The sequence below is a fragment of the Mizuhopecten yessoensis genome, unplaced genomic scaffold, assembly GCF_002113885.1.
Source record: "Mizuhopecten yessoensis strain PY_sf001 unplaced genomic scaffold, ASM211388v2 scaffold4583, whole genome shotgun sequence".
NCBI lineage: Eukaryota > Metazoa > Mollusca > Bivalvia > Pectinida > Pectinidae > Mizuhopecten > Mizuhopecten yessoensis.
The window spans coordinates 613,926-628,897 of NW_018405619.1; the positions used below are offsets into that span (position 1 = coordinate 613,926).

General features: G+C 35.5%; 1 protein-coding gene across 2 annotated transcripts in view; it reads right to left on the reverse strand.

Moving 5' to 3' along the window:
* Positions 1-4,936: 4,936 nt before the first annotated feature.
* Positions 4,937-14,972, reverse strand: part of LOC110449347 — a 65,495-nt gene continuing 55,459 nt past the window's right edge. Inside the window, exons 10-18 of one of the 2 annotated variants that reach the window (XM_021496150.1) lie at positions 12,204-12,283; positions 10,608-11,444; positions 10,020-10,103; positions 8,775-8,902; positions 8,331-8,478; positions 7,365-7,571; positions 6,674-6,748; positions 5,995-6,127; positions 4,937-5,950 (exon numbers count right to left, since the gene is read on the reverse strand). In XM_021496150.1, the coding sequence (XP_021351825.1) occupies positions 6,026-6,127; positions 6,674-6,748; positions 7,365-7,571; positions 8,331-8,478; positions 8,775-8,902; positions 10,020-10,103; positions 10,608-11,444; positions 12,204-12,283 (1,661 nt within the window). In that variant the 3' untranslated portion in view covers positions 4,937-5,950; positions 5,995-6,025. Of the gene's footprint in view, positions 6,128-6,673; positions 6,749-7,364; positions 7,572-8,330; positions 8,479-8,774; positions 8,903-10,019; positions 10,104-10,607; positions 11,445-12,203; positions 12,284-14,972 lie in introns of both variants that reach the window. The other variant, XM_021496149.1, reaches the window with a different exon arrangement.

Sequence of the window (14,972 nt, forward strand, 5' to 3'; positions counted from 1 at the left end):
TTCCAGTCTACTCAGCTGTAAATGAGTACGTGGTTGGGCAGTGCTGAATTTGTTGAATGCTAGCTGTGAGCGCCTAAATGTCAGCACCAGCTGTATGCTCCTCAGGGAGTTGAGAAAGATATTGGCTGGTTGCAAAGGCCCAATAACCACGGATGATAATTTGTGAACCGCTTTGAAACAACCCACGACCTAGGTTTTTATAAAGCGGTATTTTAGAACCGCATTTAATTATTAATACTGTATAACATGAACTATTCGTCGGCGCTTTCTGTCGTGGCATATGGCCACCTAGATCGTTTTGTAGTTCAAACTTTTGTTGATATCAAATATAAACAAACAGCGGTCAAGGATATTAATCAAATTCGTTGCATTTATTTTCATGGTTCCATGTGCAACCACGAAAACCACAAATATTTATACACAGCGAAAATTTCATGTTTTACAGTATCATAGTATACATGGGATAAATACAAAACAAGAGACACTTGCTATTAAACAGATTGTTTTAATAAATTTTCAGATCATTGTTCGGGTGTAAGTTATATAAATACATGTGTTACAGGCCGTATCAGTCACAATTAAACCAATCTTCAATGGTGACATTGATCGTCTGACATGGTAACCATGACAACAAGTTTAAATTGTAATGGCAGCTATTACAGAGTCCCCCACATTACTCATGTTATCGTGCACAAATATAAAAAATAAGTCACAGTAGAGTTCATTGTGCCACAATACACCTAACGTTATATACCAAATATCTGTCCAACAGGTTAATGGAATTTGCATCACTGTTTCCAGTGCCGTAATAATGTACATACCAAATTTCGAACAATATCTTAATTTTTACCAATCAGAAGCTGTCAAATAAGTCCTTGGCAACCATCTTGTTCAATGACTAGACGAAAGACAAATGGACAACCAACATACCAAATTTTATTGAAATAAAATCTCGGGCGGCAGTTTTATATTTTTACCAGCTGTCAAAAGTCTGTTTATAGGAGCCATCTTGTTAATTGGTAAATGAACTTGCGGTACAGTTTTCAATGCCATAATACACCTACATTTCAAATTTGAGCAAAATCAAACAAAATATAGCTTCAGACCAACCACAAGCCAGTCAACAGTGGCCATCTTGTTGCAATGACTAAAAAAAATTTGTAATAATTTATAATAGACCTACATATCAAATTTGATTTGAGTCTGACAATATCTCAATTTTAACCAATCCGAAGCCAGCTTGCAGACACGATCTTAAATTTGGCCAATCAGAAGCCAGACTACAGCTGCCATTTTAACCCGTAGATGTTGACTTTGTGTTTTCACAATTGGAAAGTATCAGGTCCAACATCTCTTTCACCCACTTTCATTACAATCAACGAAATGAAACAAGAGTTACAGCCCGATTATATATGTATCGGCTGTGGTAGCCATGTTTGATGTCCATACCAGAAACAAGGTGGTGCAAAGAAATGATAGTGTATAATGGGAATCTTACGCCCAGCCATTCACCCTTTGCTGATAAAAATCCAAGTTCGCCCAATGTTAACTCATTCATCCCTGAAGACACATTTGAACTTTTCCAATTCAAAGGTTAGAATAGTTCATTATAAAATTTCAGGGGTGAATGTGTTAATTTCGCCCTTCACATGTAATTACTATATATTGCATGTTGTGTACTCATACTCGCTGTTTAGATAAATTCGCTCTCTTTGGAAGGGCAAAAAGGGAGAAAGTTAAACTGGCGAAAAAAATCCTAGTATACGGTAAAAAACACCACCAGTAAGCCCCAAACTCACTTGGGGGACTTCAAACTTCAATCAAAATTAAAAATGTGGCAAAATCAGTAAGTCCCCAAACTCATTTGGGAGGGTTCATTAACTTATCTCCTTACACAAATACACTTCAATATAAATGGAATGTCTTGGTTAAAATACTTTTTACAAAATAATTTGGCTTATTGGGAAAATCATTATATATATGTACAATAATTATTTAACACAGAGATATAATCAACAATTTATATTGTATATAAATAAATAAATGATACAAAATTTACATTTCTCTTTATACAAAAATATTAGTTTCTAATTTGCTTGCAAGATCATTTCTTATTTTGTGAATCTATTTTTCTGCATCAATACACAATGTAAGATTTCATGAATTCAATGTTAAAATAGTCGTATAACATTTGAAATCAATCCTATAAACTTAAGTTTTGTTGACAAAAAAAACGGGTAGGGGGTGTTTTCTTGAGAGATACACGCAAAGATACGACTATTTGATAACAGCATATAATTACTAAACCATGAAAGTATCTCTAAACAGAGATTTGACTAAGTAGTATTGCCAGGCAGAGATTAACTCATTCACCCCTTACTATAGTAAATTTCATAATGAACTATTCCAACCTTTGAATTGGAAGAGTTGAATAGTGTCTGTAGGGGTGAATGGGGTTAAGTAGAAAACCTGATTTAAGGACCCCCTTACCACTTGCAAAACATTGTATTTACGTGTTGGAAAGGGTAATTTTTTCAGCATTACTAGGGCTTTGATAATCATTTCTGAAAAGAAAAGAAGATACCTTCTAGGACTTTTTTGAGAAAAAAGAAAGATGAAATAATCAAAATATAATCAAGTGCTAAACAAAAATCAGCCAGTCTAAACCAGGATTTGAACACTGAACTTGAGATTGATATACTATCGCTCTATTCGTTTGAGCTACCGGGTCAACAGAAATGCCCTGGCCCAATGGTGCTACTGTTACATTCAAACGGAAGTTAGGGGAGGTAACTGTACATAGGAAAAAACCAGGATGCAGTAGAACAGGGATCCTTAAGTTGTTTTTCTGAACACAGTGATGTGGTACAATATTATAAACAGAATCAAACAATGTAGTCAACTCATTCACCCCTGAAATTTCATAATGAACTATTCCAACCTTTGAACTGGAAGAGTTCAAATGTGTTCTCAGGGATGAGTGAGCTAAAGAAGGAAAGACTTGATAGTGATTAATAATAATTAGATATATTTGCATGTCCCCATCAGAAATAACAGAAAATTTTGTTCAAATTCTAGATAAATAAACTAAACAACAAGGTATTGACAAAATTAGGTCATAGGAAAGGAGTGAAATAAAAGAGAACAGTACAGTATGTTGCATAAATAATATATTGCATCTAAACCGAACAACAAAGATTGGAAAACAGAAAACTGTATTTTAATAAATTTGATATAAATTAGAAAACTTATGAAGGTAAACATAACCAACGATTAATAATAAGACAATTGCACAGAAGATATTGAATATAAAAGAATTGAATTTGATGTAGTACCATTTTTAATATAATTGAACAAACTTAACAGATAAATAACCACAATAACATTCTTGATTCACAATGTTCTAGTTTCATTTTCTATATACATGTTATTGATCAAATTACAAAACTTTATTTACAAAGTCAAACCTTATTTTCATATAATGCCTATCTATATACACAGCACATTAGATAAATAAAATATTTACAAAAATATCTATGTGTATAAGTAATTGATCAAATGTTAAAAAATCCCAGTACAGGTAATAATTGATCAGTTCTCATAAAATTGTCTCTATCAAAAAAATATGTACAACATGCTCTGCATACATATATGCATCATGTAAAAATTATTCCACAACTTTCGTTTTCTATGTAGAATATATAGAACAGAATGAAAAGACTAGAACATTGAAATAAATTCTACAATGATTGATAACCTCTTGAATGAAAGACACTGAGGCATGGCTATACAAGAATCTTATATACATTGATTTTACTGGAATAAATACAGGTTAAAAGTATTTTTCTATTAAAATAGCACCAATTACATTCATAACTGAGTTACATATTCAATCATATCTGTTGCTACAGGTTTTAAATCTTTACCAAAAAAGTCTTGTAAATTGTTTCAATCTCAAATTGGGACATTATGATTGCCGATAGTACATGTACATGTATCCCCTATAAAATGAAAGTTGTCTGGCCCTCAAAGAACTAACCTTCAGGGTGGCCGTGTGGCGCACTTGCCTTTCTCTAAGGGAGCTGGGGTTCAATTCCTCAATAGGAAATGATAAGGTATTGGGTCAACTGCCCGACTATATTGGTTTTCTCCAGGTACTCCAGTTTCATCCCACATAAAGACCCTTTATCTCCGATTGTTTTTATATTTCAAACCTTTAAGTTGAAGGTATAAAATGTTGAGATTTTACAAAGAAAATTGATGAATAATTGATTATATTTGTTAAACGTTTTTTTTTTGGATTACTGTATATTTTCCAGATTTATATCCCAAATAATGATGATTTGGATATATATGTTATGTATTAAGTAATACTGATATATTTGCTTAAAGCAGTCATTTCAACTCCTGTGAGCTTAACCATACTACTTTACATAAGGTGCTGTTCTTCAGATTCATGTAATACGTTATATCTTATTAACTATGTGTACTTCAGGAAAGTGATCTTTAATTTTTACCAGCTAAAGCCAAGTATCTTATGATAAGCAGACAAAATCTTTAAATGTTAGTGCTTAATATTCCTGCACTTGTATACATTTTATTAAATAGTGTTTTATAAAAAAGCCTAATCAGGCTGGGTATCACTTATGATATTCTGCTTAACAGTGATAATATACATGTATTATCAATTTTGTACATGAAATGTAACACTTAAGGAGTCACGGTAGTCTAGTGGTAGGACGCCATGCTCGTGAGCGAAGGGTTGCAGATTCGAGTCACAGCACTGTGTTGTATCTTTGAGCAAGATACTTTACTCTGCTTGTTCCAGTCTACTCAGCTGTAAAGGAGTATGTGGTTGGGCAGTGCTGGAATTGTTGAATGCTAGCTGTGAGCGCCGAAATGGCAGCACCGGCTGTATGCTCCGCAGGGAGCTGTGAAAGATATTGGCTGGTTGCAAAGGCCCTATAACCACAGATAATAATTTGTGAACCGCTTTGAGACGACCTACCAACGAGGTTGTGATAAGCAGTATATAAGAGCCTCAAATTATTATTATCATTGTTATTATTACTAAAAATAAGGTTAAATTGATTGATTGATTTGCTATATATGTTATAATAATATGCTGGAACTGGGAGTCAGGGATATATACTTGTTTTGAAACGGGGATACAAACACCATACTACAATGCTTATAACCAAACTACGAAATAGCTTAATCAAAAGACAATTTTGTAAAATTTTAAAACATGTAAAACATTAATCAAACTTTATAAAATTTTGCTTCAATTTTAAAGATATTTTCAGTGAAGATAAGAAAATTAATATTGGCAACAGTAATAGCACAACCCAAAAATATTTGGAAACAATTTCCTACAATTTAGCTGTCACAGTCCTGCTGTGTACAAGTAGGGGTGGGAAAATGCACGGCCAGACCAGGGTTTGAACTCTAATTGGACGCTGTACCAGGTGAGCTACCTGGTTGTCGATGATAGACCGTAGTAGACCCAGTCCACTTCTGCTACATTCCTCCCTCCTATAGTTAGGTCTTTGACCCTGAAGACACACAAGACCCTATACCACCTTCCCCTGGGTATATTTTGTCGGGTGCTAAATGTAGTAGGAGCCAAAAATGCACGGCTAGACCAGGGTTTGAACCCGTGACCCTCTGAACTCTAGACAGATGCTCTGCCAATTGAGCTACCTGGTTGCTGACAATCGACCCAGTCTGGTTCTGCTACACAAGACAATGTTGTACAGAGTTTAATAGCACACCAGTATCCAGAATGTGTATTTATAGCGTCAATCACACAACACACCAGTATCCAGACTGTGTATTTATAGCGTCAATCACACAACACACCAGTATCCGGACTGTGTATTTATAGCATCAATCACACAACACACCAGTATCCAGACTGTGTATTTATAGCATCAATCACACAACACACCAGTATCAAGACTGTGTATTTATAGCATCAATCACACAACACACCAGTATCAAGACTGTGTATTTATAGCGTCAATCACACAATACTCTCGTAGTATTTCTTCACTTTTGTCTGTCCTTCCTTTATGTTATGAGACATCACTTCTTTCCTCAGCTGACATAGCTCCTTCTCTTTTGCCTGAAAAAATACAATTTGTTAGAATATAGCCGATATCTTGAAATTGCTGTAGACTATTTCAGTACAAGTTTACCTAACCCAAACACTCAAAAATCAATTTCTTCTATCAATAATTGGGTTTGCTATCTGTCCCGGGCTATACAATGAGTATAGTCTGATAGTCTGATACTAGTGAAATCTTCAGATGGACTAGTGGTTCTAAAACCTGCTAGTCCGACTGACAAGTTAAAATTGGTTATTGCTTATCTTGTTGAATAATATTGTATTAGTAGAATTTGCACATAGACTAGTAAAAACTGGAAACTACTACCCCAATAATCTAGTGGAATTCAAAATTAGTTTCTAGCGCTGCTATTACCTGTGGTTAGCAAAATATTTAATTTTGTTGGTGCATTTATACTGCTAAACAAAACCTTGAGTCCATTTAATATAAAATTCATGTTTTGTTGGTATAGCCCTACTACATTGAAACAAAACCCAAATATTTATATACAAGTGATGATCCATCCCGACCTACATCTATGACCTCGGAGGTAGCCCACTTACCTCCAGTTCCCGGTGAAGCCATAGCTGGTTGTCTCTGCATTCTTGTTGGACTTCCTCTCGGATTATTTGCCGCAGCTAGAAGATGGAAACAAAAAACATATTAATAAAGGCACAAATAATGTGTGTGTAAATATATATATTTTGTGTAGCAGAACTAGACTGAATCGATCGTCGGCGATCACGTAGCTGAATTGGTAGGGCGTTTCGGAGGGTCCCAGGTTCGAACCTTAGTCTGGCCATTGCATTTCTCTTTCTCCTGTTACAGTTGTATAGCAAAAACTTTTCTTTCATATATTGTCAGATTTATTAACGAAATAAGGAAATTGTTGATTTTGTAAGCCACTCCTTCCAAAAACATGTTCGTAGTACACCATACCGGGTAGTATAATTTACTCAAAAATCTGTACAATCTACTAGAACTAAAATTTTGCTCTTTTTTTCTTTTCTTTTTTAAATTGTTTCATCTTGATTTATATGGAGTTTTATTTGACATATTGGTTTCCTAGACATACTTTTCACATTAGGTGGCCATTTTGTATGTTTGTCACATGACATGTACACAGCCTGCAAATCACATGACTCCTTTGGAGAAGAAACAAAACTGACTACAAATTGAATGCAACCTATTGACAAGGGAGTCTTGGAATTCATTGAAAGGAGAACCTACTCATTGAGAAGGGAGGTAACTTACATCTTGCATGCTGCCTGAAGCCAGACTTGAAGCATTCGACATTGCAGGAGGCTCTGACACCTTCTGTTTGATGTCCCACAACATCTGGGAGACCTCCGGCCACCATGGTACCTGCTGTGTTGGCTGGAACGGCGGGTCAAGTTCAAGCTCCATCTTGGATTTATAAATTTCCTGCTGATACATTTGTTCCCGGAGGAGATTCACCATCTACAACAGCAGTGACATTTGTGTTCAAAATTACTATAGGAGGCTTATACAGTTAAGTCTTGTAAATTGTCTGGACAGCAGAAATAAATGAATAATAGCCAGACAGAAATATTTCAAAATGATGTTTTTGTGTCCTGATAACTATGTCTGCAATTGTTAGGCACATAATTACACTTTCAAACATTTTCACTATGATCGCAGGTTATGTACATTCTCCGTAATCAATGACATTGACTGCATATTTCTCAGTTATTCACATCTACTGTTTAAACATCTATATTTACATTTCACTGTGTGCCTCTATTAGCATTACCAGAAGAAACTGTTAAAAGACCTATGATCTAAATTTGATCAGCATCATTTTCAAGCTTCTCCTCCCGCCTCATATAACATGACATAACCGTTAGAAGCAAACATTTTGATGACGTTAGACTGTTCCAGGAATCTCGTTTGCACTGACGACAGAGACTTCAATATTGAAAATATCAGGGAATGTCTTTATTAAGGTCAATATAAACAAAAAATATGGAATGTTTATATAAAGCTTGAACGGCATTTTTTCAATGATTATTCATGCTGGTATGAATGCAAATCGGTTACATACATATTGACCAGGAAGCCCTTCAGTCCTTATATATGACCTTTTCGTTTTTATTGAGGTAACAATTAACAAATCCTCTGTTATCGATGACCTTTGACCCTAGTGATCAATACTATTAGACCCCACACCTAGTTGCAAATAATAACCTTGACCCCTACCTTGTGTACGACCTCAAGCACTAGGAGGGGTTGGAACCTGTCGTTTCCCACTTGAGTAGCAGCCATTCTGTTAGCCAGGTATTGTTCCATCGCTGTCACCTCCTTCCGTACCTCCGTCCACAGGTGTTGTAGTTCATCCAGCTCAGTCCTTCACACAGAAATATACAACATTTCATTTCAGGCTCAAATATTTCAATTTCTACGTCAAAAAACATCCAACATCATATAACATTTCTACTCAATTAAACATGCTTAAACTGGTTTCTTCCATTGGACTTTGTTATAAACATCTTTTACTGTAAACCAACTGTTTCCGGGGTTTTTAACACTATAAAGAAATCTGTGCAATGCTAAACCTGGCACTTCCCATTTGTTAATACGACTTGCTGAAAAACGCAATTAACCTGAAAAAATATTATCCAAGCCAACCCCGCAATGTCTTACTTTTCATCTGGAGTCAGCTCATCCCAGGCGAGCTGCTTGTTGACGAGGAAGGTTGTCTCCAGAATGTTAAGCTCCAGCTTGTACCGATGAAGGGCGTACTGGACAAGTTGGGTCTCCTCCTGTAGAAGCTGGAACAAGATTTCTGATTAGGTTTAACAAATCAAACATTTCTGTGGACAACATTCCAATGGTAGAATTACTCTGCGAGGACAAAGGATATATCAATTAGATTTCACAATTACTGAGACACCAGGAGATCCATGAAGACACTATTAGATCCATGGAGACACTATTAGATCCATGGAGACACTATTAGACCCATAGAGACACTATTAGATCCATGGAGACACTATTAGACCCATTAAGACACTATTAGATCCATGGAGACACTAGTGGACCCATGGAGACTCTATTAGACCCATTAAGACACTATTAGATCCATGGATACACTAGTGGACCCATGGAGACACTATTAGATCCATGGGGACACTATTACATCCATGGAGACACTACTGGACCCATGGAAACACTATTAGATCCATGGAGACACTATTAGACCCATATAGACACTATTAGATCCATGGAGACACTAGTAGATCCATGGAGACACTATTAGACCCATAAAGACACTATTAGACCCATAAAGACACTATTAGATAAATGGAGACACTAGTGGACCCATGGAGACACTATTAGATCCATGGAGACACTATTACATCCATGGAGACACTACTGGACCCATGGAAACACTATTAGATCCATGGAGACACTATTAGACCCATGGATACAATAGTTGACCCATGGGGACTCTTTTAGATCCATGGAGACACTAGTGGACCCATTGAGACACTATTAGATCCATGGAGACACTATTAGACCAATGGAGACAATAGTTGACCCATGGGGACACTTTTAGATCCATGGAGACACTAGTAGGCCAATAAAGTGGTTATATGGAGAAGTCATTAGACCCATTGCAGATATAAGTCTTATATGGTTATGATCATGGACCATTTCATTTTCGCAGACAGTCTTTTTCATCTACTTTTATATATAATGTTTTAGTAGTAAATCGGTCATCAGACCTGTGAATGTTAAGGGCTTGACATTCTCTACCAAGAATATTACCATGAGCAATAGACTCTATTTCATCATTGAACAACACTGGCACTACCAGCTAAACTGTCTGTTATGTGGTCAATGAGGTTAAGAAGGATATGTAATCTTGATTAGGGAGCGACTTACCAGCCGTTGCTGAATGGAGGGCCAGGTTTTGATGGGATGTTTTGGCTGGTACTTCGTCGCTGGTACAGAACCCCTTGTTTCCTGCTGTAAAAAACAAAGGACTTGACTTCAAAAAACAAAGGATGCGACTTAAAACAACAAAGGACTCAAAGGACTTGACTTAAAACAACATGGATGTGACTTAAATTAACAAAGGACGTGACTTAAAACAACAAAGAATGTGACTTAAAACAACAAAGGACGCGACTCAAAACAACAAAGGACGCGACTTAATTCTGATTGGATGGTATTGATCACATGACTGGGGCAATAAAACAGCATGTTGCCTTCACACGTTTAAGTCTCCCCAATCATATTTCCCTTATGCGAACCCTCTCTAGACAAAATGGGCAAGAGCCACCACAATCGCATTACAAATGATTGAAGCAGACGACAACATTGATCTGTCAACCTAATCATTTTTAATTATGGGTTATTGTTTTATTTTGGTTCATTGAAAGCCAATCTTAACTGAAATAAGATTGGTTTACCTGACCTGTGACCTGACCTGTGACCTGACCTGTGACTCGTTTGATGATGAATTCTTACCTGAAACGTGACTGGTTTGTTGACGAGCTGTTTGAGTTTGATGTATTCGATTGATTCATCTGTTCCACTTGATATACTACCATCCAATGATGTGTTAACGCTGTGGTTGAGATCTGCAAAACGACAGTGACGTTCTCTATCTGAGTCAAAATGACGCTTACAGTCTGTATCTGAGTCAAACTCACGTTTGTATGGCATATAAAGAGATTCATCAGAAGACGAGATCTTGGATAACCTTGATCTATGTTTCGTTGTTATGCTATGTTGGTGAGCTAAGTAAGAATGTTGTCTTTCAGGTTGATTCGGAGTAGAGGCCCATTCTGGGCGTACAGGTCTTTTAAAAGGTGTTGACTCCAAAGGATTAACGGAAGCACTAGAATAAATTGATCCATAACTCCCGTTCATGTCCGGGCCCACAGTGTCCATATTTGGAGATAATTGGGACCCATTGTCTTGATAGGAAAGGGAAATAACTCCCTTTTCAGTACCCGCACCTGACAGCTGTCCCGATTTTATCCATTCCCGAGGCAATTCGATGGTCAACAAAACAGATCTATCGGACAGAGTCTCGTTTCCAGAGTCGCACTGGTCTTGCAGGACAGTTGGGCTCTTCTCAAATCCCAGCGTCGAGTCTGGACTTATAAAGGTGTCGTCTGTGGAGATTGATGCATCTTTTCTTAAAGCCTTTTTGTGACTGGGAATAACGAACACCTGACGAGGGGTCGCATTGGTTGACCAGAAACTAGGCGAATGGGGTCTGTCTGGAACGTCGTGAAGAACGGTAGCACTGCTCTGATTGGTCTGGTCACTCTCCGCACTACTGCCCATGTTGGACACCTACCAACATACCAACAAAAGTATAAGATATATCACATCATTCCTGATAGGTGTTAACATTAATCATTTATCTTTTTGAAATTTCCATGGGGGAGATTCTGCATGCTCAAAATTAAAACATCAATAAAATGTGTGTATACCCCTTACAGACAAAATAATTCTTTAAATGACACATTTTGAGTTGTTCTTTCAGATGAAATCATTAGATCTTAGAATAGAGGAATAGTGTCACAAATTCATTGGTAGAAAATACTAAATTTAAAGGTCCAAAACCGAGAGTCTCCCTCCTACATAGGGAGGGTTGGCAAGTATGCAGTAGATATCCATTTTATGAAGGATGTGAATTTTCAGCCTTTTCCACCACAATTTACCAATTTGACACTGCGATGAATTTGGCTTACAATACTACTTAATTTACCTTAATTCATACTGGAGGTATACATGCCTCCCTTAAAGTACCATGTGATCACCAAAACACATTAAGTTGTATAAAATAAACCTGTCCAACAATATTACATTGAAAGATTATGCACTTGTCTCAAAGTAAAACAATATGTTATTCACTACCTATACCTCAGAACCTTTTAAAGTAAAACAATATGTTATTCACTACCTATACTATACCTCAGTACCTAAAATATTCAGGTACACAAGAATTCATTTGACATATCGCCTCACTTTCACATTTTATGACCTTTTTCTCCAAAACTATTCGGAAAAATTCAGATTTTGTTTACATGGTACTGAGGAGATTCGTACCTTTTCCTTCATGTCAATGTGGTCTACTTCAGCAAAGCCACTACTGTCCGACTGGACGCTCTCCATCCTTCCCAGAACCTCTGTAACATCAAAACAGCCTTGTTACTTGTCAATTATACATACAACTGTTAGATAAGGTCATTTAGCATGCTTTTACAACCCAAGATTTCAGTGACATTGTGAATAATCATCGATATTTCAACAGACACAGAAAAATATAATAACGAACATTCTGAGTTTGACTTTAGCAAAGCTCAAACTTGATTTCTAAAAAGTACTTACTAATGGCCCAGCTGGAAAAAAAGCAATGTAAAAATTCCATTAAGCTTGTCTATCAATTAAATTTACTAAAATGAGCAAACAATACACAGGAATTTTGTTTGATTACAGAAGTCAAATATGATAGTAAATATTGAAGAGTCTCAAAAACTGTAAAAATTAGCAAGTACAGTACGGTGTAGATAAATAGTCTTTGTATACATATACAATGTGTACATCAGTTGGCCAGAAAAAGGCCTGAATCATTATCACCTAGCATACCATTTACTGGTGATCCTCTGTGTACAGTGCAGTAATCCCAGAAACTTATTAAGTTTAAAATAATCACACTCTGTCAATTTCCTGCTCAGCTTCATTCGTTACAATATATAATCCTGTTGCATTTATAACACATTCTGGACATATATATTATATACATGTACACTAACAAGTCGACATTAACGTCATGGTGGTTTAACTCATTCACCCCTAAAATTTCATAATGAACTATTCCAACCTNTGACTGAGTTCACATGTGTCTTCAGTGGTGAATGTGTTAATGTCAATTGGGTTTTTAGTTTCGCGTTATAATTATTGAATTTGTACAGAACAACCTTTTCCATATCTAACTTTCTGTATACCGTGTATGTGTTTGAATTTTGAGGCAGCTAGTTGACATGGCAACGCATATATTTCTATACACTGTATTTTTTTCTCTTTTTTTTCCTGGAGAATTTTTTTTCCGGCAATGGGTTTGACTTAAATGTCGCAAGTTTTAAACTTGTGAGACACAGTGAGTAAGGTCCATTTTGACAAGTCTTGAATATGTACTTGGAAATAGCCTGAAGACATGACAGGGCAGTCCAGCAGCAACAAAGAATTAAGATGTCTAAAAGGAAACAGACCCACACAATCCAGAAACCCTTAAAGATAGTCCAGACAGACACACAGACTAGATAGAAAAGATCATCTTACTCACACAAATCCTTCAGGAAGAAATTTAGGTTGGTAGATAGATGGACAAAGTTGATGAAAAAATACTAAACATCCTGCGTCACATTGACGCAGTACAGAATCATACAAACATTCTGTATGATTGTGTCGCTTAAGCACAATATAATACTATCCTCAGTATCCAACAATAGAAAAATTATATTATATACATCAGAAATCCTATGATGAGTGTTAGATTGGGATAGATAGAGAATGCCTTATCACAATAGATGTCAACATTGAATGACCTACAATACATACCTCGCATACCGCCCAAATCAATAAACACTCCTACAGGTTTATGTATAACTAGACATTTGTATATATACTCCAATAAATGCCCCTTCTGTCATCGATCTGTCAACAGATTGTTCTGTACATATGTATGTGCTGTAATGGTTCTAAGTAAACGCCCTTCTTCCAATTATCACTTACACGTACTTCACCTCAAAGAATAAAATTATCCAGTTTTAACCTATTTTTTTAATTATCAAACTTGAATATATAACCTGGACCCTAAATTATGCTTTTACATATTTTAGATTTTTACCTTTTTCTGAAATCTGAAAAATATATATATTTAACATCGAACCTAAAAATATTTAGTTTTTGTGCATGTTAAATTATTCATGAATTGTATTTTTTTCTTTTCTTTTTTCTATCTTTTCTTGATTTGTTTCATTTCAAATAATCCTTACTTACATTTTGTTATGCGTGTTAATAATTACACAGTCTGTAAACAGAACTGACAATGTATGTGTTTAAATATCTATTTATCACAGCATGCCATTTCAAAACATATTGTCATCCTTTTTATCAAAAGACAGTCGATGAATTTGCTGAATTAAACATCAAGACCAATTAAAAATTGATGATTATAAATAAGAGAGATTAAATTGTAGTTTTCAGCATTGTAATATTTTTAAAAGAATTTTACACCCAGAGGCTGAGACACATTCATCTATTTAAAACATAATTTTATGATTCCCAAAAACTGTAATACCCTGTGAACCTATGATAACTACAACATTTAATTACTTTTATTGAAAATTAGCGAAATTGGATTGATGAAATCAAAGATTTCTGAATGATAGAATACTTTCAGTACAAATCTCAATTTACATGTACAGACAACCAAATTAATTCTGGAGAAAAAAAAACCAATTACAGGTAAGAACAGTATCAGCCAATCAGAATCTGTGATGCAGTAGCCATATGGGTGTTATTCCAGCTAGTAATTGGTCTTAAATTGCAAAATTATAAACACACTTTTAAAATTTTGTTGCACACCTTTAGAATAAAGGTATGAGAAATAGACTTGTCTGTTTCAAACTTATACTGTAGGCCTCACTTGCCTGAAAAATTAAATGTGCCAATGTGTCCTGTTTAATAAAATTATTTATAAATTTATTTAAAAAATATTTGAAATGAAATTTTGATATATGCAATCTATATGCCAGAATATTTTTGCTGCAGTTTAATTTTTCGCATTTATCATTACAACAAATCTAAGTAAAC